The sequence below is a fragment of the Scyliorhinus torazame genome, chromosome 5 (genome assembly GCF_047496885.1).
Source record: "Scyliorhinus torazame isolate Kashiwa2021f chromosome 5, sScyTor2.1, whole genome shotgun sequence".
Taxonomy (NCBI): Eukaryota; Metazoa; Chordata; class Chondrichthyes; order Carcharhiniformes; family Scyliorhinidae; genus Scyliorhinus; species Scyliorhinus torazame.
In genome coordinates this window covers 129,764,658-129,787,872 of record NC_092711.1, presented here as the reverse complement: position 1 = coordinate 129,787,872, position 23,215 = coordinate 129,764,658, and the positions used below count along the sequence as shown (strand labels likewise).

The following is a 23,215-nucleotide window of genomic DNA, read 5'->3' as shown; positions in this document are numbered from 1 at the left end:
TGGGAATAAAGATAGCAGTTAAGGGTTATTGTGTCACTGTATTGATCAGCATTGTTTCAGGGGTAATTGTCAGCTATTTTCTTGTGCAATAGATTAGTACTAAAGATTGTTTTAATAAACCATATCCCTATTTCTTTGTGGAATCGCTCCTTGAGTGAGGAATCCTCTCCACACTAGCTGGCGATGTGCCGTGATGTCAGCAGAGTGCTTGCTCTACTTTGAGCAGATTGCTATTTTTTTAAAAAACTTTAAAAGAAATTTTAGAATGCTCAATTATTTTTTCCAATTAAGGGGCAATTTAGCCTGGCCACCTACCCTGCACATCTCTGGGTTGTGGGGGTGAAACCCACGCAGACTGGGAAAATGTGCAAACTCCACACAGACAGTGACCCATAGCCGGGATCGAACCGGGTACTCAGCGCCGTAGTCCCAGTGCTAACCACTGCATCACATGACGGCCGACAGATTGTTATTTTGATACAAGGTGTAAAGACCCATACGAGATACCTCTGTGCCTGGATATAGTTAAACCTTATTGTGGTTTCAATAAAACGCTTTGAGTCCAAGAAGCCTCCTCAGGGATCCCTGGTACTATTGCAAAAGGAAACCGGAAGATTCAGACACCAACAAATATTCAAGGAGGATTTGTGGAATTTATTAATCAAAGCAGAACAGAGCAAGTGAAAACAAATAAGTCAAATCACTCGCTGGACAGGTACAGCACGGGGTTAGATACAGAGTAAAGCTCCCTCGACACTGTCCCCATCAAACACTCCCAGGACAGGTACAGCACGGGGTTAGATACAGAGTAAAGCTCCCTCTACACTGTACCCATCAAACACTCCCAGGACAGGTACAGCACAGGGTTAGATAGAGTAAAGCTCCCTCTACACTATCCCCATCAAACACTCCCAGGACAGGTACAGCACGCGGTTAGATACAGAGTAAAGCTCCCTCTATACTCCCCATCAAACACTCCCAGGACAGGGACAGCACGGGGTTAGATACAGAGTAAAGCTCCCTCTACACTGTCCCCATCAAACACTCCCAGGACAGGTACAGCATGGGGTTAGATACAGAGTAAAGCTTCCTCTACATTGTCCCCATCAAACACTACCAGGACAGGTACAGCACGGGGTTAGATACAGAGAGAAGTTGAATATGATAAGCTGTGTTTTAAATGTTCTGATATCTATTGGGAGGCCTCGGAGTTGAGAAGATTGATACGAGCCAATTCACGGCCCTCCCAGTCCTGCAGCTCCTGCCTGCTCAGGCGTCGGGGATCCTGATTCAGTATCACCTTGTAGATCTCATAGATTCCACGATCCTCAAATTCTGTGGTCACAGTCTTGCAGGCGGATGACAAGTTTAGCCAATTCTACGAAACAGGAAGAAAAGGAAGAGGGTATCAACGGTTTAGAGAGAAAATAACACTCGGAGAATTCTATCAGAGAGGGATAGACTGATTGAGAAAGACAGAGAGTGAGATGGACAGAGTCAGGTAGCCAGGGAGAGAATAATATCTGGATAATCGCACCAGAGTGAAAAAGAGCGAGAGAGAATGACCCGTGGATAATCCCATCAGTGAGCGAGAGAGAGAGAGAGAATGACCCCTGGATAATCCCATCAGTGAGAGAGAGAATGATCCCTGGATAATCCCATCAGTGAAAGCGTGAGAGAGAGGGTGAGCGAGAGAGAGTAAGAGAAAGGGTGAGAGAGAGCGAGCGAGAAAAAGGTTGAGCGGGTGAGAGCGAATGACCCCTGGATAATCCAACCAGAGAGAGAGAGCAAAAGAGAGAGGGTGAACGAGGGAGAGGTTGAGCGAGAGAGGGCGAGCGAGAGAAAGAGGGTGAGCGAGAGAGGGTGAGGAAGAGAGAGGGTGAGAGCGAGAAAGAGCGAATGACCTCTGGATAATCCAACTAGAGGGTGAGAGAGAGAGTGATCTAGAGAAAGAGGGGTGAGCGAGCAAGAGAAGGTGAGTGAGAGCGAATGATCCCTGGATAATCCCTCCAGAGTGAAACACAGCGAGAGAGAGAGAGAAATGATGAGTGAGAGTGAAAGAGTGCAAGAGTCAGAGAGAACGAGAAAGTGAGCGAAAGAGAGTGAGAAAAGCTAGAGTGAGAGAGCGAGAAAATGAGCACAAGTGAGAGAGTGAGAGTAAAACTGAACAAGAGTAAAATGAGTGAGATAGAGGGAATAACACCTGGATAATCTCAGCAGGAGAGACAGAGAGCAGGACAGAGAGGCACACAGACAGAATTTGTGATGCAGAATGAGGCCATTCCACCCATCGAGGCTGTACTGCCTCTCCAAACCAGCATCCACCTACCTTTCCCCGTACCCCTCTACATTGTTTTAATTCACATAATCATCTAATGCCCTCTTGAACACCTCGATTAAACATGCCTCCACCACATCTGCAGACAGTGCGTCCCAGACCCAAACTGCTCGCCGTGAGTCTGAGATGGAGAGAGAGTGAGAGCGAGAGACAGACAGACTGAGAGACAGAGAGAGAGAGAGACAGAATGACTGAGTGTGAGAGAGAGAGCAAGAGAAAGAGCGAGAGTAAGAGAGAGTGAGTAAGAGAGTGTGAGAGCGAGAGAGACAGCGAGAGAGCGTGAGAGTGAGCAAGAGCGAGAGCGAGTGAGAACAAGAGAGAGCCAGAGGGAGTGAACGAGAGCGAGAGAGAGTAAGAACGAGTGAGAACGAGAGTCAGAGAGAGAGACAGAATGACTGAGTCTGATAGAGAGAGAGAGTGAGAGCGAGAGAGACTAAGAGCGAGAGACAGACAGACTGAGACACAGAAAGACAGACAGAGAGAGACAGAATGACAGCGAATGAGTGAGAGCGAATGAGTGAGTGAGACAATGAGAGAGAGAGAGGATGAGTGATAGATGGAGTGAAAGAGTGCAAGAGTCAGAGAACGAGAAAGTGAGCGAAAGAGAGTGAGAAAAGCTAGAGTGAGAGAGCGAGAAAATGAGCACAAGTGAGAGAGTGAGAGTGAAACTGAACAAGAGTAAAATGAGTGAGATAGAGGGAATAACACCTCGATAATCTCAACAGGAGAGACAGAGTAAGAGCGACAGAGAGAGAGCAAGACAGAGACACACAGACAGAATTTGTGATGCAGATGAGGCCATTCCACCCATCGAGGCTGTACTGCCTCTCCAAACCAGCATCCACCTACCTTTCCCCGTACCCCTCTACATTGTTTCAATTCACATAATCATCTAATGCCCTCTTGAACACCTCGATTAAACATGCCTCCACCACATCTGCAGACAGTGCGTCCCAGACCCAAACTGCTCTCCGTAAGTCTGAGATGGAGAGAGAGTGAGAGCGAGAGAGAGAGAGAGAGTGAGAGCGAGAGACAGACAGACTGAGAGACAGAGAGAGAGAGACAGAATGACTGAGTCAGAGAGAGAGAGTGAGAGCGAGAGACAGACAGACTGAGAGACAGAGAGAGAGACACAGAATGACTGAGTCTGAGAGCGAAAGAGTAAGAGCGAGAGTAAGAGCGAGAGAGAGTGAGAGCGAGTGTGAGAGTGAGAGAGTAAGAGTGAGAGCGAGAGTGAGAACGAGAGAGAGTGAGAACGAGAGAGTGAGAGCGAGAGACAGACAGACTGAGAGACAGAGAGAGAGGGACAGAATGACTGAGTCTGAGAGAATGAGAGAGAGTGAGAGCGAGAGAGAGAGTGAGCGAGAGAGAGAGCAAGAGGGAGAGTGAGCGAGAGAGAGAGTGAGGACTAGAGTGAGAGAGACTAAGAGCGAGAGACAGACAGACTGAGAGACAGAGAGAGAAAGACAGACAGAGTGACTGAGTCTGAGAGTGAGAGCGAACGAGTGAGAGCGAGACAATGAGAGTGAGAGAGTGAAAGCGAGAGAGAGTGTGAGAGCGAGAGTGACAATGAGAGAGAGTGAGAGCGAGAGTGAGAGTGAGCGACAATGTGAGAGCGAGAGTGTGAGAGCGAGAGACAATGAGAGAGCTTGAGAGAGAGTGAGAGCGACAATGTGAAAGCGAGAGAGTGAGAGAGAATGAGAGAGTGAGAGCGAGAGAGTCAACGAGAGAGACAATGGGAGATAGAGTGAGAGCGAGAAAGAGAGAGAGTGAGAGCGAGAGAGTCAATGAGATAGAGTGAGAGCGAGAAACAATGAGAGAGTGAGAGCGAGAGAGTGAGAGAGAGCGAGATTGTGTGAGATCGAGAGAAAGAATGAGAGAGAGAGTGAGAGAGCGAGAGAGACAATGAGAGAGAGAGAGTCTGAGAGAGTGAGAGCGAGAAAGAGTGGGAGCTAGAGAGAGTGAGAGCGAGAGAGTGTGAGAACGAGAGAGACGCTGAGAGAGTGAGAGCGAGAGACAATGAGATAGAATGAGAGACAATGAGAGAGTGAGAGCAAGAGAGAGTGAGAGCTAGAGAGATCGTCAGAGTGTGTGAGAGCGAGAGAGTGTGTGAGAAAGAGAGTGAGAGACAGCGCGAGAGAGAGAGAGAGCTAGAGAGAGAGAGCGAGCGAGTGTGCGAGAGAGACAGTGAGAGAGACAATGAGAGAGAGTGTGAGAGCGAGACAGAGAGACAGTGTGAGTGAGAGCGAGAGAGTGTGAGAGCGAGAGAGACAATGAGAGAGACAGTGAGAGAGAGAGCGAGAGTGTGAGAGCGAGAGTGACAGTGAGAGAGAGAGCGAGAGAATGTGAGAGCGAGAGTAAGAATGAGAGAGAGAGAGTGAGTGAGAGCGAGAGAGTGAGAGCGAGAGACAATGAGAGCAAGAGAGAGTGAGAGCGAGAGAGAGTGAGAGAGTGTGTGAGAGAGACAGTGAGAGAGACAATGAGAGAGAGTGTGAGAGCGAGACAGAGAGACAGTGTGAGTGACAATGAGAGAGAGTGTGAGAGCGAGAGAGACAATGAGAGAGACAGAGAGAGAGAGCGAGAGTGTGTGAGAGCGAGAGTGACAGTGAGAGAGAGAGCGAGAGTGTGTGAGAGCGAGAGTGACAGTGAGAGAGAGTGTGAGAGCGAGAGAAAGAATGAGAGAGAGAGAGAGAGTGAGTGAGAGCGAGAGAGTGAGCGAGAGACAATGAGAGCAAGAGAGAGTGAGAGCGAGAGAGAGTGAGCGAGTGTGTGAGAGCGAGGGAGACAATGAGAGAGTGTCAGAGCGAGAGAGTGTGAGAGCGAGAGAGAGTGTGAGAGCGAGAGAAAGAATGAGATAGAGAGTGAGTGAGAGCGAGAGAGTGTGTGAGAGCGAGAGAGACAATGAGAGAGACAGTGAGAGAGAGAGCGAGAGTGTGTGAGAGCGAGAGAGACAGTGAGAGAGAGTGTGAGAGCGAGAGAAAGAATGAGAGTGAGTGAGCGAGAGTGAGAGCGAGAGACAATGAGAGAATGAGAGCAAGAGAGAGTGAGAGCGAGAGAGAGAGTGAGCGAGTGTGTGAGAGCGAGGGAGACAATGAGAGAGTGTCAGAGCGAGAGAAAGAATGAGATAGAGTGAGTGAGAGCGAGAGAGAGTGTGAGAGCGAGAGAAAGAATGAGAGAGTGAGTGAGAGCGAGAGCGAGGGACAATGAGAGAATGAGAGCAAGAGAGAGTGAGAGCGAGAGAGAGTGAGCGAGTGTGTGAGAGCGAGGGAGACAATGAGAGAGTGTCAGAGCGAGAGAGAGTGTGAGAGCGAGAGAAAGAATGAGATAGAGAGTGAGTGAGAGCGAGAGAGTGTGTGAGAGCGAGGGAGACAGAGAGAGAGTGAGAGCGAGAGAGTGTGAGAATGAGAGAGACAATGAGAGAGATAGTTTGAGAGACAAAGAGAGAGGGAGAGAGAGCGAGAGAGACTAAGAGCAAGTGACAGAGAGAAAGTCACAGAAAGACTGACAGAAAGAGAGAGGCAGAGTGACTGAGTCTGAGAGAGTGAGAGGGAGTGGGAGCGAGAGAGTGTGAGAGCGAGTGAGACAATGAGAGAGAGAGAGTCTGAGAGAATGTGTGAGAGCGAGAAAGAGTGGGAGCTAGAGAGAGTGAGAGCGAGAGAGTGTGAGAACGAGAGAGACGCAGAGAGAGTGAGAGCGAGAGACAATGAGATAGAATGAGAGACAATGAGAGAGTGAGAGCGAGAGAGAGTGAGAGCTAGAGAGATCGTCAGAGTGTGTGAGAGCGAGAGAGTGTGTGAGAGAGAGACAGCGCGAGAGCGAGAGAGAGAGCTAGAGAGAGTGAGAGCGAGTGAGTGTGCGAGAGCGAGAGAGACAGTGAGAGAGACAATGAGAGATTGTGAGAGCGAGACAGAGAGACAGTGTGAGTGAGAGCGAGAGAGTGTGTGAGAGCGAGAGAGACAATGAGAGAGACAGTGAGAGAGAGAGCGAGAGTGTGCGAGAGCGAGAGAGACAGTGAAAGAGAGTGTGAGAGCGAGAGAAAGAATGAGAGAGAGAGAGAGAGAGAGAGAGAGAGTGAGTGAGAGCGAGAGAGTGAGAGCGAGAGACAATGAGAGAATGAGAGCAAGAGAGAGTGAGAGCGAGAGAGAGTGAGCGAGTGTGAGAGAGCGAGGGAGACAATGAGAGAGTGTCAGAGCGAGAGAGTGTGAGAGCGAGAGAGAGTGTGAGAGCGAGAGAAAGAATGAGATAGTGAGTGAGAGCGAGAGAGTGTGAGAGTGAGAAAGAGTGTGAGAGCGAGAGAAAGAATGAGATAGAGTGAGTGAGAGCGAGAGAGAGTGTGAGAGCGAGAGAAAGAAAGAGAGAGAGAGAGAGAGAGTGAGTGAGAGCGAGAGAGAGAGCGAGAGACAATGAGAGAATGAGAGCAAGAGAGAGTGAGAGCGAGAGAGAGTGAGCGAGTGTGTGAGAGCGAGGGAGACAATGAGAGAGTGTCAGAGCGAGAGAGTGTGAGAGCGAGAGAGAGTGTGAGAGCGAGAGAAAGAATGAGATAGAGAGTGAGTGAGAGCGAGAGAGTGTGTGAGAGCGTGAGAGACAATGAGAGAGAGTGAGAGCAAGAGAGAGTGAGAGCGAGCGAGTGTGTGAGCGAGGGAGACAGAGAGAGAGTGAGAGCGAGAGAGTGTGAGAACGAGAGAGACAATGAGAGAGATAGTTTGAGAGACAACGAGAGAGGGAGAGAGAGCGAGAGAGACTAAGAGCGAGTAACAGACAGAGAGAAAGTCACAGAAAGACAGACAGAAAGAGAGAGGCAGAGTGACTGAGTCTGAGAGAGTGAGAGGGAGTGGGAGCGAGAGAGTGTGAGAGCGAGAGAGACAATGAGAGAGAGAGAGTCTGAGAGAATGTGTGAGAGCGAGAAAGAGTGGGAGCTAGAGAGAGTGAGAGCGAGAGAGTGTGAGAACGAGAGAGACGCAGAGAGAGTGAGAGCGAGAGACAATGAGATAGAATGAGAGACAATGAGAGAGTGAGAGCGAGAGAGAGTGAGAGCTAGAGAGATCGTCAGAGTGTGTGAGAGCGAGAGAGTGTGTGAGAGAGAATGAGAGAGACAGCGCGAGAGCGAGAGAGAGAGCTAGAGAGAGTGAGAGCGAGTGAGTGTGCGAGAGCGAGAGAGACAGTGAGAGAGACAATGAGAGAGAGTGTGAGAGCGAGACAGAGCGACAGTGTGAGTGAGAGCGAGAGTGTGTGAGAGCGAGAGAGACAATGAGAGAGACACTGAGAGAGAGAGCGAGAGTGTGTGAGAGTGTGAGAGCGAGAGAAAGAATGAGAGAGAGAGAGAGAGTGAGTGAGAGCGAGAGAGTGAGAGCGAGAGACAATGAGAGAATGAGAGCAAGAGAGAGTGAGAGCGAGAGAGAGAGTGAGCGAGTGTGTGAGAGCGAGGGAGACAATGAGAGAGTGTAAGAGCGAGAGAGTGTGAGAGCGAGAGAAAGAATGAGATAGAGTGAGTGAGAGCGAGAGAGAGTGTGAGAGCAAGAGAAAGAATGAGAGAGAGAGAGAGAGAGTGAGTGAGAGCGAGAGACAATGAGAGCAAGAGAGAGTGAGAGCGAGAGAGTGAGCGAGTGTGTGAGAGCGAGGGAGACAATGAGAGAGTGTCAGAGCGAGAGAGTGTGAGAGCGAGAGAGTGTGAGAGCGAGAGAAAGAATGAGATAGAGAGTGAGTGAGAGCGAGAGAGTGTGAGAGAGCGTGAGAGACAATGAGAGAGAGTGAGAGCAAGAGAGAGTGAGAGCGAGGGAGACAGAGAGAGAGTGAGAGCGAGAGAGTGTGAGAACGAGAGAGACAATGAGAGAGATAGTTTGAGAGACAATGAGAGAGAGGGAGAGTGAGAGCGAGAGAGACTAAGAGCGAGTGACAGACAGAGAGAAAGTCCCAGAAAGACAGACAGAAAGAGAGAGGCAGTGTGACTGAGTCTGAGAGAGGGAGTGGGAGCGAGAGAGTGTGAGAGCAAGAGAGTCTGAGAGAGTGTGTGAGAGCGAGAAAGAGTGGGAGCTAGAGAGAGTGAGAGCGAGAGAGTGTGAGAACGAGAGAGACGCTGAGAGAGTGAGAGCGAGAGACAATGAGATAGAATGAGAGACAATGAGAGAGTGAGAGCGAGAGAGAGTGAGAGCTAGAGAGATCGTCAGAGTGTGTGAGAGCGAGAGAGTGTGTGAGAGAGAGAGTGAGAGAGACAGCGCGAGAGCGAGAGAGAGAGCTAGAGAGAGTGAGAGCGAGCGAGTGTGCGAAAGCGAGAGAGACAGTGGGAGAGACAGTGAGAGACAATGAGAGAGTGTTGGAGAGCGAGACAGAGAGATAGTGTGAGAGAGCGAGAGAGTGTGTGAGAGCGAGAGAGACAATGAGAGAGACAGTGAGAGAGAGAGTGTGTGAGAGCGAGAGAGACAGAGAGAGAGAGCAAGAGAGAGTGTGAGAGCGAGAGTGACAGTGAGAGAGAGAGCGAGAGAGAGAGCGAGAGAGTGTGAGAGCGAGAGTCAGTGAGAGCGAGAGAGAGTGAGAACGAGAGAGAGAGTGAGAGCGAGAGTGTGAACGAGAGACAGTCAGACTGAGAGACAGAGAGAGAGACAGAATGACTGAGTCTGATAGTGAGAGAGAGTGAGAGTGAGAGCGAGAGTGAGAGCGAGAGCGAGAGCCTAAGAGCGAGAGACAGAGAGAGAGAAAGACATAGAAAGACAGACAGAGAGAGACAGAGTGACTGAGTGAGAACGAAAGAGTGAGAGCGAATGAGTGTGAGAGCGAGAGAGAGAGGGAGAAAGAGGATGGGTGATAGAGAGATGGAGTGAAAGAGTGCAAGAGTCAGAGAGAACGAGAAAGTGAGAGCGAAAGAGTAAGAAAAGCTAGAGTGAGAGAGCGAGAAAATGAGCAGAAGTGAGAGAGTGAGAGTGAAACTGAACAAGAGTAAAATGAGTGAGATAGAGTGGATAATCTCAGCAGGAGAGACAGAGTGAGAGAGACAGAGAGAGCAAGACAGAGAGACACACAGACAGAATTTGTGATGCAGAATGAGGCCATTCCACCCATCGAGGCTGTACTGCCTCTCCAAACCAGCATCCACCTACCTTTCCCCGTACCCCTCTACATTGTTTCAATTCACATAATCATCTAATGCCCTCTTGAACACCTCGATTAAACATACCTCCACCACACCTGCAGACAGTGCGTCCCAGACCCAAACTGCTCTCCGTGAGTCTGAGATGGAGAGAGAGTGAGAGAGAGACAGAGAGAGAGTGAGAGCGAGAGAGAGTGAGATCGAGAGAGAGTAAGAGCGAGAGACAGACAGACTGAGAGACAGAGAGAGAGAGACAGAATGACTGAGTCAGAGAGAGTGAGAGACAGACAGACTGAGAGACAGAGAGACACAGAATGACTGAGTCTGAGAGCGAGAGAGAGCGAGAGTAAGAGCGAGAGAGTGAGAGCGAGAGAGAGCGAAAGAGAGTGTGAGAGAGAGAGAGTGAGAGCGAGAGAGAGTGAGAGTGAGGGGGAGCCAGAGAGAACGAGAGCGAGAGTAAGAGAGAGAGAGCGAGAGTGTGTGAGAGCGAGAGAGACTGAGAGCGAGAGAGAGTGAGAGCGAGAGAGAGAACGAGAGAAAGAGAGTGAGAGCGAGAGTAAGAGAGAGAGAGCGAGGGAGTGTGAGAGCGAGAGAGTGAGAGCGAGAGAGTGAGAGCGAGAGAGTGTGAGAGCGAGAGAGAGTGAGAGCGAGAGAGTGAGAGCGAGAGAGAGTGAGAGAGAGAGTGAGAGCGAGGGAGAGCCAGAGAGAATGAGAGTGAGAGTAAGAGAGAGAGAGAGCGAGAGTGTGTGAGAGCGAGAGAGACTGAGAGCGAGAGAGAGTGAGAGCGAGAGAGAGAACGAGAGAAACAGAGTGAGAGCGAGAGTAAGAGAGAGAGAGCGAGAGTTTGTGAGAGCGAGAGAGACTGAGAGCGAGAGAGAGTGAGAGCGAGAGAGAGAACGATAGATTGAGAGCGAGAGTGAGAGCGAGAGAGTGAGAGCGAGAGTGAGAACGAGAGAAAGAGCAAGAGTGAGAACGCGAGAGAGAGCGAGAGTGAGAACGAGAGTGAGAGTAAGAGCGAGAGAGAGTGAGAGCGAGAGAGAGCGAGTGAGAACGAGAGTGAGAGCGAGAGAGAGTAAGAGAGAGTGAGAGCGAGAGACAGACAGACTGAGAGACAGACAGACAGAGACAGAGAGAGAGAGACAGAATGACTGAGTCTGAGAGAAAGTGTGAGAGTGAGAGCGAGAGAGAGAGTGAGAGGGAGAGCGAGAGTGAGAGGGAGAGTGAGAGCGAGAGAGAGAGTGAGAGCGAGCGAGACTAAGAGCGAGAGACAGACAGACTGAGAGACAGAGAGAGAAATACACAGAAAGACAGACAGAGAGAGACAAAGTGACTGAGTCTGAGAGTGAGAGCGAATGAGAGTGTGAGAGTGAGACAATGAGAGAGATAGTGAGAGCGAGAGAGAATGAGAGAGAGTGAGAGAGTGAAAGCGAGAGAGAGTGAGAGCGAGAGAGTGTGAGAGCGAGAGAGACAATGAGAGAGTGAGAGAGAGTGAGATCGAGAGGGAGTGAGAGCGAGAGTGTGAGCGACTGAGAGCGAGAGACAATGAGAGAGAGCGTGAGAAAGAGCGAGAGAGTGAGAGCGACAATATGAGAGCGAGAGAAAGTGAGAGCGACAATGTGAGAGCGAGAGAGAATGAGTGAGAGAGAGTGAGAGCGAGAGAGTCAATGAGAGAGACAATGAGAGAGATAGAGTGAGAGGGAGTGAGAGCGAGAAACAATGAGAGAGAGTGACAGCGAGAGAGTGTGAGAGCGAGAGAGAGTGTGAGAGCGAGAGATAGAGAGCGTGAGAGAGAGCGAGAGAGAGTGAGAGCGACAATGTGAGAGCGAGAGAAAGTGAGAGCGACAATGTGAGAGAGAGAGAGTGTGAGAGAGAATGAGTGAGGGAGAGTGAGAGCGAGAGAGTCAATGAGAGAAATAGAGAGAGAGAGTGAGAGTGAGAAACAATGAGAGAGAGTGACAGCGAGAGAGTGTGAGAGCGAGAGAGAGTGTGAGAGCGAGAGAGACTGTGAGAGAGAGAGAGCGAGAGAGTGTGTGAGAGCGAGATAGACAGTGAGAGTGAGAGCGAGAGAGACAGCGAGAGAGACAGTGAGAGAGAGTGAGAGAGTGTGTGAGAGCGAGAGAGACTGAGAGAGTGGGAGTGAGAGTGTGTGTGAGAGCGAGAGAGACAGTGAGAGAGAGTGAGAGCGAGAGAGTGTGTGAGAGCGAGAGACAGTGAGAGAGAGAGAGCGAGAGAGAGACAATGAGAGTGTGTGAGAGAGAGTGAGAGCGAGATAGTGTGAGAGCGAAAGAGACAGTGAGAGGGATAGAGAGAGTGAGAGCAAGAGTGTGTGTAAGAGCGAGAGAGACAGTGAGAGGGATAGAGAGCGAGTGAGAGCGAGAGTGTGTGTGAGAGCAAGAGAAACAAAGAGAGAGCGAGAGTGTGTGAGAACGAGAGAGAGTGTGAGAGAGAGAGAGCGAGAGAGAGACAATGAGAGAGAATGTGTTAGAGTGAGAGAGACAGTGAGAGAGGGAGCGAGTGTGTGTGAGAGCGAGAGAGACAGTGAGAGAGACAGTGAATGAGACAATGAGAGAGAGTGAGAGCAAGAGAGACAGTGAGAGGGATAGAGAGTGAGAGCGAGAGAGACAATGAGAGAGTGTGTGAGAGCGAGAGGGTGTGAAAGCGAGAGAGACAGAGAGAGTGAGAGCGAGGTAGTGTGTGAGAGCGAGAGAGACAGTGAGAGGGATAGAGAGAGTGAGAGCAAGAGTGTGTGTGAAAGCGAGAGAAACAATGAGAGCGAGAAAGAGAGACAATGAGAGAGTGTGAGAGCGAGAGAGACAGTGAGAGGGATAGAGAGAGTGAGAGAGAGAGACAATGAGAGAGTGTGTGAGAGCAAGAGAGTGTGAGAGCGAGAGAGTGTGTGAGAGCGAGAGAGACAGTGAGAGAGTGTGTGAGAGCGAGAGAGACAGTGAGAGAGTGTGTGAGAGCGAGAGTGTGAGAGCGAGAGAGACTGTGAGAGAGTGTGTGAGAGCGAGAGAGTGTTGGAGCGATAAAGACAGTGTGAGAGAGTGAGAGAGTGTGTGAGAGCGAGAGAGACAGTGAGAGAGACAGTGAGAGAGTGTGTGAGAGTGAGAGAGAGTGAGGGAGACAATGAGAGAGAGTGTGAGAGCAAGAGAGCCAGTGAGAGGGATAGAGAGTGAGAGCGAGAGAGACAATGAGAGAGTGTGAGAGCGAGAGGGTGTGAAAGTGAGATAGACAGTGAGAGAGAGTGAGAGCGAGGTAGTGTGTGAGAGCGAGAGAGACAGTGAGAGAGTGTGTGAGAGCGAGAGTGTGAGAGCGAGAGAGACAGTGAGAGAGTGTGTGAGAGCGAGTGTGAGAGCGAGAGAGACAGTGAGAGAGTGTTGGAGCGAGAAAGACAGTGAGAGAGAGTGAAAGCAAGATCGTGTGCGAGAGCGAGAGAGACAATGAGACGGATAGAGAGAGTGAGAGCGAGAGAGACAATGAGAGGGATAGAGAGAGAGTGAGAGCGAGGGTGTGTGTGAGAGCAAGAGAGACAAAGAGAGAGAGAGAGAGACAGTGAGAGAGAGAGAGAGAGAGTCAATGAGAGAGTGTGTGAGAGCGAGAGACAGTGAGAGAGAGTGAGAGTGAGATAGTGTGTGAGAGCGAGAGAAACAGTGAGAGAGTGTGAGAGCGAGAGAGACAGTGAGAGCGAGAAAGAGAGATAATGAAAGAGTGTGTGAGAGCGAGAGAGTGTGAGAGCGAGAGAGACAGTGAGAGAGAGTGAGAGCGAGATAGTGTGTGAGAGCGAGAGAGACAGTGAGAGGGATAGAGAGAGTGAGAGCGAGAGAGACAATGAGAGAGTGTGAGAGCGAGAGAGTGTTGGAGCGATAAAGACAGTGTGAGAGAGTGAGTGTGTGAGAGCGAGAGAGACAGTGAGAGAGACAGTGAGAGAGACAGTGAGAGAGTGTGTGAGAGTGAGAGAGACAGTGAGAGAGACAATGAGAGAGAGTGTGAGAGCAAGAGAGCCAGTGAGAGGGATAGAGAGTGAGAGCGAGAGAGACAATGAGAGAGTGTGAGAGCGAGAGGGTGTGAAAGTGAGAGAGACAGTGAGAGAGAGTGAGAGCGAGGTAGTGTGTGAGAGCGAGAGAGACAGTGAGAGAGTGTGTGAGAGCGAGAGTGTGAGAGCGAGAGAGACAGTGAGAGAGTGTGTGAGAGCGAGTGTGAGAGCGAGAGAGACAGTGAGAGAGTGTTGGAGCGAGAAAGACAGTGAGAGAGAGTGAAAGCAAGATCGTGTGCGAGAGCGAGAGAGACAATGAGACGGATAGAGAGAGTGAGAGCGAGAGAGACAATGAGAGGGATAGAGAGAGAGTGAGAGCGAGGGTGTGTGTGAGAGCAATAGAGACAAAGAGAGAGAGAGAGACAGTGAGAGAGAGAGAGAGAGTCAATGAGAGAGTGTGTGAGAGCGAGAGACAGTGAGAGAGAGTGAGATAGTGTGTGAGAGCGAGAGAAACAGTGAGAGAGTGTGAGAGCGAGAGAGACAGTGAGAGCGAGAAAGAGAGATAATGAAAGAGTGTGTGAGAGCGAGAGAGTGTGAGAGCGAGAGAGACAGTGAGAGAGAGTGAGAGCGAGATAGTGTGTGAGAGCGAGAGAGACAGTGAGAGGGATAGAGAAAGTGAGAGCGAGAGAGACAATGAGAGAGTGTGAGAGCGAGAGGGTGTGAAAGTGAGAGAGACAGAGATAGAGTGAGAGCGAGGTAGTGTGTGAGAGCGAGAGAGACAGTGAGAGAGTGTGTGAGAACGAGAGTGTGAGAGCGAGAGAGACAGTGAGAGAGTGTGTGAGAGCGAGAGAGACAGTGAGAGAGTGTTGGAGTGAGAAAGACAGTGAGAGAGTGAAAGCAAGATCGTGTGCGAGAGCGAGAGAGACAATGAGACGGATAGAGAGAGTGAGAGCGAGAGAGACAATGAGAGGGATAGAGAGAGAGTGAGAGCGAGGGTGTGTGTGAGAGCAAGAGAGACAAAGAGAGAGAGAGAGACAGTGAGAGAGAGAGAGAGAGAGAGAGTCAATGAGAGAGTGTGTGAGAGCGAGAGACAGTGAGAGAGAGTGAGAGCGAGATAGTGTGTGAGAGCGAGAGAAACAGTGAGAGAGTGTGAGAGCGAGAGAGACAGTGAGAGCGAGAAAGAGAGATAATGAGAGAGTGTGTGAGAGCGAGAGAGTGTGAGAGCGAGAGAGACAGTGAGAGAGAGTGAGAGCGAGATAGTGTGTGAGAGCGAGAGAGCCAGTGAGAGGGATAGAGAGAGTGAGAGCAAGAGTGTGTGTAAGAGCTAGAGAGACAATGAGAGGGATAGAGAGAGTGAGAGCGAGAGTGTGTGTGAGAGAAAGAGAGACAAAAAGAGAGAGAGAGTCAATGAGTGTGTGAGAGCGAGAGTGTGAGAGCGAGAGAGACAGTGAGAGTGAGAGCGAGATAGTGTGTGAGAGCGAGAGAAACAGTGAGAGAGATAGAGTGAGAGCGAGAGTGTGTGTGAGAGAGCGAGAGAGACAGAGTGAGTGCGAGAAAGAGAGACAATGAGTGAGAGAGAGAGCGAGAGTGTGAGAGCGAGAGAGACAGTGAGAGGGATAGAGAGAGTGGGAGCGAGAGAGAGAGACAATGAGAGAGTGTGTGAGAGCGAGAGAGTGTGTGAGAGCATGAGAGACAGTGAGAGAGAGCGAGGGCGACATAGTGTGAGAGCGAGAGAGACCGTGAGAGGGATAGAGAGAGTGAGAGCGAGTGTGTGTGAGAGCGAGAGAGACAATGAGAGGGATAGAGAGAGTGAGAGCGAGTGTGTGAGAGCGAGAGACAATGAGAGAGAGAGAGAGTGAGAGAGAGAGACAGTGAGAGAGAGAACGAGAGTGTGAGAGTGAGAGAGACTGTAAGAGAGACAGTGAGAGAGTGAGAGCGAGAGTGTGTGAGAGCGAGAGAGACACGAGAGAGACAGCGAGAGAGACAGTGAGAGAGAGTGAGAGCGAGAGTGTGAGAGCGAGAGAGTGAGAGAGACACGAGAGAGACAGCGAGAGAGACAGTGAGAGAGAGTGAGAGCGAGTGTGTGAGAGCGAGAGAGACAGAGATAGAGAGAGTGAGAGGGTGTGTGAGAGCAAGAGAGACAGTGAGAGAGACAGTGAGAGAGAGTGAGAGCGAGAGAGTGTGTGAGAGCGAGAGAGACAGTCAGAGAGGGAAAGCAAGAGAGTGTGAGAGCGAGAGAGACAGTGAGAGAGCGAGAGAGAGTGAGAGAGTGAGAAAGAGAGACAATGAGAGAGAGTGTGAGAGCGAGAGACAGTGAGAGAGCGAGAAAGAGAGACAATGAGAGAGAGTGTGAAAGTGAGAGCGAGAGACAGTGAGAGGGATAGAGAGAGGAAGAGAGACAATGAGAGAGAGTGTGAGTGCGAGAGACAGTGAGAGAGCGAGAAAGAGAGACAATGAGAGAGAGTGTGAAAGTGAGAGCGAGAGACAGTGAGAGGGATAGAGAGAGGGAGAGAGACAATGAGAGAGAGTGTGTGAGAGCGAGAGAGTGTGAGAGCGAGAGAGACAGTGAGAGAGAGAAAGCAAGAGTGTGAGAGCGAGAGAGACAGTGAGAGAGATAGAGAGAGTGAGAGCGAGAGTGTGTGTGAGAGCGAGTGAGACAGTGAGAGAGAAAGTGGGAGAGTGAGAGCGATAGAGTGTGTGACAGCGAGTGAGACAGTGAGAGAGAAAGTGGGAGAGTGAGAGCGAGAGAGTGTGAGAGCGAGTGAGACAGTGAGAGAGAAAGTGAGAGAGTGAGAGCGAGAGTGTGTGTGAGAGCGAGTGAGACAGTGAGAGAGAAAGTGAGAGAGTGAGAGCGAGAGTGTGTGAGAGCGAGAGAGACAGTGAGAGAGCGAGAAAGAGAGACAATGAGAGAGAGTGTGAGAGCGAGAGACAGTGAGAGAGCGAGAAAGAGAGACAATGAGAGAGAGTGTGAAAGTGAGAGCGAGAGACAGTGAGAGGGATAGCGAGAGGGAGAGAGACAATGAGAGAGAGTGTGTGAGAGCGAGAGAGTGTGAGAGCGAGAGAGACAGTGAGAGAGAGAAAGCAAGGGTGTGTGAGAGCGAGAGAGACAGTGAGAGAGATAGAGAGAGTGAGAGCGAGAGTGTGTGTGAGAGCGAGTGAGACAGAGAGAGAAAGTGGGAGAGTGAGAGCGAGAGAGTGTGTGACAGCGAGTGAGACAGTGAGAGAGACAGTGAGAGTGAGAGCGAGAGAGTGTGTGAGAGCGAGAGAGACAGTGAGAGAGCGAGAGAGAGACAATGAGAGAGAATGTGTTAGAGCGAGAGAGACAGTGTGAGAGAGAGCGAGTGTGTGTGAGAGCGAGAGAGACAGTGAGAGAGAGTGAGAGAGTGTGTGAGAGCGAGAGAGACAGTGAGAGAGACAATGAGAGAGAGTGTGAGAGCAAGAGAGACAGTGAGAGGGATAGAGAGTGAGAGCGAGAGAGACAATGAGAGAGTGTGTGAGAGCGAGAGAGTGAGAGCGAGAGAGTGTGTGAGTGCGAGAGAGATAGTGAGAGAGTGTGTGAGAGCGAGAGTGTGAGAGCGAGAGAGACAGTGAGAGAGTGTGTGAGAGCGAGAGTGTGAGAGCGAGAGAGAGAGAGTGTGTGAGAGCGAGAGAGTGTTGGAGCGAGAAAGACAGTGAGAGAGTGAGAGCGAGAGTGTGAGAGCGAGAGAGACAGTGAGAGGGATAGAGAGAGTGAGAGAGAGAGAGAGAGAGACAATGAGTGTGTGAGAGCGAGAGAGTGTGTGAGAGCGAGAGAGACAGTGAGAGAGAGTGAGAGCGAGATAGTGTGTGAGAGCAAGAGAAACAGAGAGATAGAGAGAGTGAGAGCGAGCGTGTGTGTGAGAGCGAGAGAGACAGTGAGAGAGAAAGTGAGAGCGAGAGAGTGTGTGAGAGAGCGAGAGAGACAGTGTGAGTGCAAGAAAGAGAGACAATGAGTGAGAGTGAGCGAGAGTGTGAGAGCGAGAGAGACAGTGAGAGGGATAGAGAGAGTGGGAGCGAGAGAGAGAAACAATGAGAGAGTGTGTGAGAGCGAGAGAGTGTGTGAGAGCGAGAGAGACAGTGAGAGAGAGTGAGAGCGAGATAGTGTGAGAGCGAGAGAGACAGTGAGAGGGATAGAGTGAGAGCGAGAGTGTGTGTGAGAGCGAGAGAGACAATGAGAGAGAATGTGAGAGAGACAGTGAGAGAGAGAACGAGACTGTGAGAGCGAGAGAGACTGAGAGAGACAGTGAGAGAGAGAGAGCGAGAGAGTGTGTGAGAGCGAGAGAGACAGTAAGAGAGGGAAAGCAAGAGTGTGTGAGAGCGAGAGAGACAGTGAGAGAGCGAGAGAGAGTGAGAGAGTGAGAAAGAGAGACAATGAGAGAGAGTGTGAGAGCGAGAGACAGTGAGAGAGCGAGAAAGAGAGACAATGAGAGAGAGTGTGAAAGTGAGAGCGAGAGACAGTGAGAGGGATAGAGAGAGGGAGAGAGACAATGAGAGAGAGTGTGTGAGAGCGAGAGAGTGTGAGAGCGAGAGAGACAGTGAGAGAGAGAAAGCAAGAGTGTGAGAGCGAGAGAGACAGTGAGAGAGATAGAGAGAGTGAGAGCGAGAGTGTGTGTGAGAGCGAGTGAGACAGTGAGAGAGAAAGTGGGAGAGTGAGAGCGATAGAGTGTGTGACAGCGAGTGAGACAGTGAGAGAGAAAGTGGGAGAGTGAGAGCGAGAGAGTGTGAGAGCGAGTGAGACAGTGAGAGAGAAAGTGAGAGAGTGAGAGCGAGAGTGTGTGTGAGAGCGAGTGAGACAGTGAGAGAGAAAGTGAGAGAGTGAGAGCGAGAGTGTGTGAGAGCGAGAGAGACAGTGAGAGAGAGAGTGAGAGCGAGAGTGTGTGTGAGAGCGAGTGAGACAGTGAGAGAGAAAGTGAGAGAGTGAGAGCGAGAGTGTGTGAGAGCGAGAGAGACAGTGAGAGAGCGAGAAAGAGAGACAATGAGAGAGAGTGTGAGAGCGAGAGACAGTGAGAGAGAGAGAGCGAGAGAGTGTGTGAGAGCGAGAGAGACAGTAAGAGAGGGAAAGCAAGAGTGTGTGAGAGAGACAGTGAGAGAGCGAGAGAGAGTGAGAGAGTGAGAAAGAGAGACAATGAGAGAGAGTGTGAGAGCGAGAGACAGTGAGAGAGCGAGAAAGAGAGACAATGAGAGAGAGTGTGAAAGTGAGAGCGAGAGACAGTGAGAGGGATAGAGAGAGGGAGAGAGACAATGAGAGAGAGTGTGTGAGAGCGAGAGAGTGTGAGAGCGAGAGAGACAGTGAGAGAGAGAAAGCAAGAGTGTGAGAGCGAGAGAGACAGTGAGAGAGATAGAGAGAGTGAGAGCGAGAGTGTGTGTGAGAGCGAGTGAGACAGTGAGAGAGAAAGTGGGAGAGTGAGAGCGATAGAGTGTGTGACAGCGAGTGAGACAGTGAGAGAGAAAGTGGGAGAGTGAGAGCGAGAGAGTGTGAGAGCGAGTGAGACAGTGAGAGAGAAAGTGAGAGAGTGAGAGCGAGAGTGTGTGTGAGAGCGAGTGAGACAGTGAGAGAGAAAGTGAGAGAGTGAGAGCGAGAGTGTGTGAGAGCGAGAGAGACAGTGAGAGAGAGAGTGAGAGCGAGAGTGTGTGTGAGAGCGAGTGAGACAGTGAGAGAGAAAGTGAGAGAGTGAGAGCGAGAGTGTGTGAGAGCGAGAGAGACAGTGAGAGAGCGAGAAAGAGAGACAATGAGAGAGAGTGTGAGAGCGAGAGACAGTGAGAGAGCGAGAAAGAGAGACAATGAGAGAGAGTGTGAAAGTGAGAGCGAGAGACAGTGAGAGGGATAGCGAGAGGGAGAGAGACAATGAGAGAGAGTGTGTGAGAGCGAGAGAGTGTGAGAGCGAGAGAGACAGTGAGAGAGAGAAAGCAAGAGTGTGTGAGAGCGAGAGAGACAGTGAGAGAGATAGAGAGAGTGAGAGCGAGAGTGTGTGTGAGAGCGAGTGAGACAGAGAGAGAAAATGGGAGAGTGAGAGCGAGAGACTGTGTGACAGCGAGTGAGACAGTGAGAGAGAAAGTGGGAGAGTGAGAGCGAGTGAGTGTGAGAGCGAGTGAGACAGTGAGAGGGATAGAGAGTGAGAGAGAGACAATGAAAGAGTGCGTGAGAGCGAGAGAGTGTGAGAGCGAGAGAGACAGTGTGAGAGAGTGAGAGCGAGAGTGTGTGAGAACGAGAGAGAGTGTGAGAGAGAGAGAGCGAGAGAGAGACAATGAGAGAGAATGTGGTAGAGTGAGAGAGACAGAGAGAGAGAGCGAATGTGTGTGAGAGCGAGAGAGACAGTGAGAGAGACAGTGAATGAGACAATGAGAGAGAGTGAGAGCAAGAGAGACAGTGAGAGGGATAGAGAGTGAGAGCGAGAGAGACAATGAGAGAGTGTGTGAGAGCGAGAGGGTGTGAAAGCGAGAGAGAGTGAGAGCGAGGTAGTGTGTGAGAGCGAGAGAGACAGTGAGAGGGATAGAGAGAGTGAGAGCAAGAGTGTGTGTGAGAGCGAGAGAAACAATGAGAGATCGAGAAAGAGAGACAATGAGAGAGTGTGAGAGCGAGAGAGACAGTGAGAGGGATAGAGAGAGTGAGAGAGACAATGAGAGAGTGTGTGAGAGCGAGAGAGTGTGAGAGCGAGAGAGTGTGTGAGAGCGAGAGAGACAGTGAGAGAGTGTGTGAGAGCGAGAGTGTGAGAGCGAGAGAGACAGTGAGAGAGTGTGTGAGAGCGAGAGAGACTGTGAGAGATTGTGTGAGAGCGAGAGAGTGTTGGAGCGATAAAGACAGTGAGAGAGAGTGAGAGAGTGTGTGAGAGCGAGAGAGACAGTGAGAGAGACAGTGAGAGAGTGTGTGAGAGTGAGAGAGACAGTGAGAGAGACAATGAGAGAGAGTGTGAGAGCAAGAGAGCCAGTGAGAGGGATAGAGAGTGAGAGTGAGAGAGACCATGAGAGAGTGTGAGAGCGAGAGGGTGTGAAAGTGAGAGAGACAGTGAGAGAGAGTGAGAGCGAGGTAGTGTGTGAGAGCGAGAGAGACAGTGAGAGAGTGTGTGAGAGCGAGAGTGTGAAAGCGAGAGAGACAGTGAGAGAGTGTGTGAGAGCGAGAGTGTGAGAGCGAGAGAGACAGTGAGAGAGTGTTGGAGCGAGAAAGACAGTGAGAGAGTGTGAAAGCAAGATCGTGTGCGAGAGCGAGAGAGACAATGAGAGGGATAGAGAGAGAGTGAGAGCGAGGGTGTGTGTGAGAGCAAGAGAGACAAAGAGAGAGAGAGAGACAGTGAGAGAGAGAGAGAGAGTCAATGAGAGAGTGTGTGAGAGCGAGAGACAGTGAGAGAGAGTGAGAGCGAGATAGTGTGTGAGAGCGAGAGAGACAGTGAGAGGGATAGAGAGAGTGAGAGCAAGAGTGTGTGTAAGAGCTAGAGAGACAATGAGAGGGATAGAGAGAGAGTGAGAGCGAGAGTGTGTGTGAGAGAAAGAGAGACAAAGAGAGAGAGAGAGTCAATGAGTGTGTGAGAGCGAGAGTGTGAGAGCGAGAGAGTGTGTGAGAGCGAGAGAGACAGTGAGAGTGAGAGCGAGATAGTGTGTGAGAGCGAGAGAAACAGTGAGAGAGATAGAGTGAGAGCGAGAGTGTGTGTGAGAGAGCGAGAGAGACAGTGTGAGTGCGAGAAAGAGAGACAATGAGTGAGAGAGAGAGCGAGAGTGTGAGAGCGAGAGAGACAGTGAGAGGGATAGAGAGAGTGGGAGCGAGAGAGAGACAATGAGAGAGTGTGTGAGAGCGAGAGAGTGTATGAGAGCATGAGAGACAGTGAGAGTGAGCAAGGGCGACATAGTGTGAGAGCGAGAGAGACCGTGAGAGGGATAGAGAGTGAGAGCGAGTGTGTGTGAGAGCGAGAGAGACAATGAGAGGGATAGAGAGAGTGAGTGCGAGTGTGTGAGAGCGAGAGACAATGAGAGAGAGAGAGAGTGAGAGAGAGAGACAGTGAGAGAGAGAACGAGAGTGTGAGAGCGAGAGAGACTGTGAGAGAGACAGTGAGAGAGTGAGAGCGAGAGTGTGAGAGCGAGAGAGTGAGAGAGACACGAGAGAGACAGTGAGAGAGAGTGAGAGCGAGAGTGTGTGAGAGCGAGAGAGACAGAGATAGAGAGAGTGAGAGGGTGTGTGAGAGCAAGAGAGACAGTGAGAGAGACAGTGAGAGAGAGTGAGAGCGAGAGAGTGTGTGAGAGCGAGAGAGACAGTGAGAGAGCGAGAGAGAGACAATGAGAGAGAATGTGTTAGAGCGAGAGAGACAGTGTGAGAGAGAGCGAGTGTGTGTGAGAGCGAGAGAGACAGTGAGAGAGAGTGAGAGAGTGTGTGAGAGCGAGAGAGACAGTGAGAGAGACAATGAGAGAGTGTGAGAGCAAGAGAGACAGTGAGAGGGATAGAGAGTGAGAGCGAGAGAGACAATGAGAGAGTGTGTGAGAGCGAGAGGGTGCGAAAGCGAGAGAGACAGTGAGAGTGAGAGCGAGGTAGTGTGTGAGAGCGAGAGAGACAATGAGAGGGATAGAGAGAGTGAGAGCAAGAGTGTGTGTGAGAGTGAGAGAGACAATGAGAGGGATAGAGAGAGTGAGAGAGAGAGACAATGAGAGAGTGTGTGAGAGCGAGAGAGTGAGAGCGAGAGAGTGTGTGAGTGCGAGAGAGATAGTGAGAGAGTGTGTGAGAGCGAGAGTGTGAGAGCGAGAGAGACAGTGAGAGAGTGTGTGAGAGCGAGAGTGTGAGAGCGAGAGAGAGAGAGTGTGTGAGAGCGAGAGAGTGTTGGAGCGAGAAAGACAGTGAGAGAGTGAGAGCGAGAGTGTGAGAGCGAGAGAGACAGTGAGAGGGATAGAGAGAGTGAGAGCGAGAGAGAGAGAGACAATGAGTGTGTGAGAGCGAGAGAGTGTGTGAGAGCGAGAGAGACAGTGAGAGGGATAGAGAGAGTGAGAGCGAGAGAGAGAGAGACAATGAGTGTGTGAGAGCGAGAGAGTGTGTGAGAGCGAGAGAGACAGTGAGAGAGAGTGAGAGCGAGATAGTGTGTGAGAGCGAGAGAAACAGAGAGATAGAGAGAGTGAGAGCGAGCGTGTGTGTGAGAGCGAGAGAGACAGTGAGAGAGACAGTGAGAGCGAGAGAGTGTGTGAGAGAGCGAGAGAGACAGTGTGAGTGCAAGAAAGAGAGACAATGAGTGAGAGTGAGCGAGAGTGTGAGAGCGAGAGAGACAGTGAGAGGGATAGAGAGAGTGGGAGCGAGAGAGAGAAACAATGAGTGTGTGAGAGCGAGAGACAGTGAGAGAGAGTGAGAGCGAGATAGTGTGAGAGCGAGAGAGACAGTGAGAGGGATAGAGTGAGAGCGAGAGTGTGTGTGAGAGCGAGAGAGACAGTAAGAGAGGGAAAGCAAGAGTGTGTCAGAGCGAGAGAGACAGTGAGAGAGCGAGAGAGAGTGAGAGAGCGAGAAAGAGAGACAATGAGAGAGAGTGTGAGAGCGAGAGGGTGTGAAAGTGAGAGAGACAGTGAGAGAGAGTGAGAGCGAGGTAGTGTGTGAGAGCGAGAGAGACAGTGAGAGAGTGTGTGAGAGCGAGAGTGTGAAAGCGAGAGAGACAGTGAGAGAGTGTGTGAGAGCGAGAGTGTGAGAGCGAGAGAGACAGTGAGAGAGTGTTGGAGCGAGAAAGACAGTGAGAGAGTGTGAAAGCAAGATCGTGTGCGAGAGCGAGAGAGACAATGAGAGGGATAGAGAGAGAGTGAGAGCGAGGGTGTGTGTGAGAGCAAGAGAGACAAAGAGAGAGAGAGAGAC

At 50.8% G+C, this 23,215-nt stretch overlaps 1 protein-coding gene across 2 annotated transcripts in view; it reads right to left on the bottom strand.

Moving 5' to 3' along the window:
• Nucleotides 1-633: 633 nt before the first annotated feature.
• LOC140419728 (uncharacterized) overlaps nt 634-23,215 on the bottom strand; it is a 132,855-nt gene continuing 110,273 nt past the window's right edge. For both annotated transcript variants that reach the window (XM_072503665.1, XM_072503664.1), the window contains exon 7: nt 634-1,378. In XM_072503665.1, the coding sequence (XP_072359766.1) occupies nt 1,193-1,378 (186 nt within the window). In that variant the 3' untranslated portion in view covers nt 634-1,192. The remainder of the gene's footprint in view (nt 1,379-23,215) is intronic.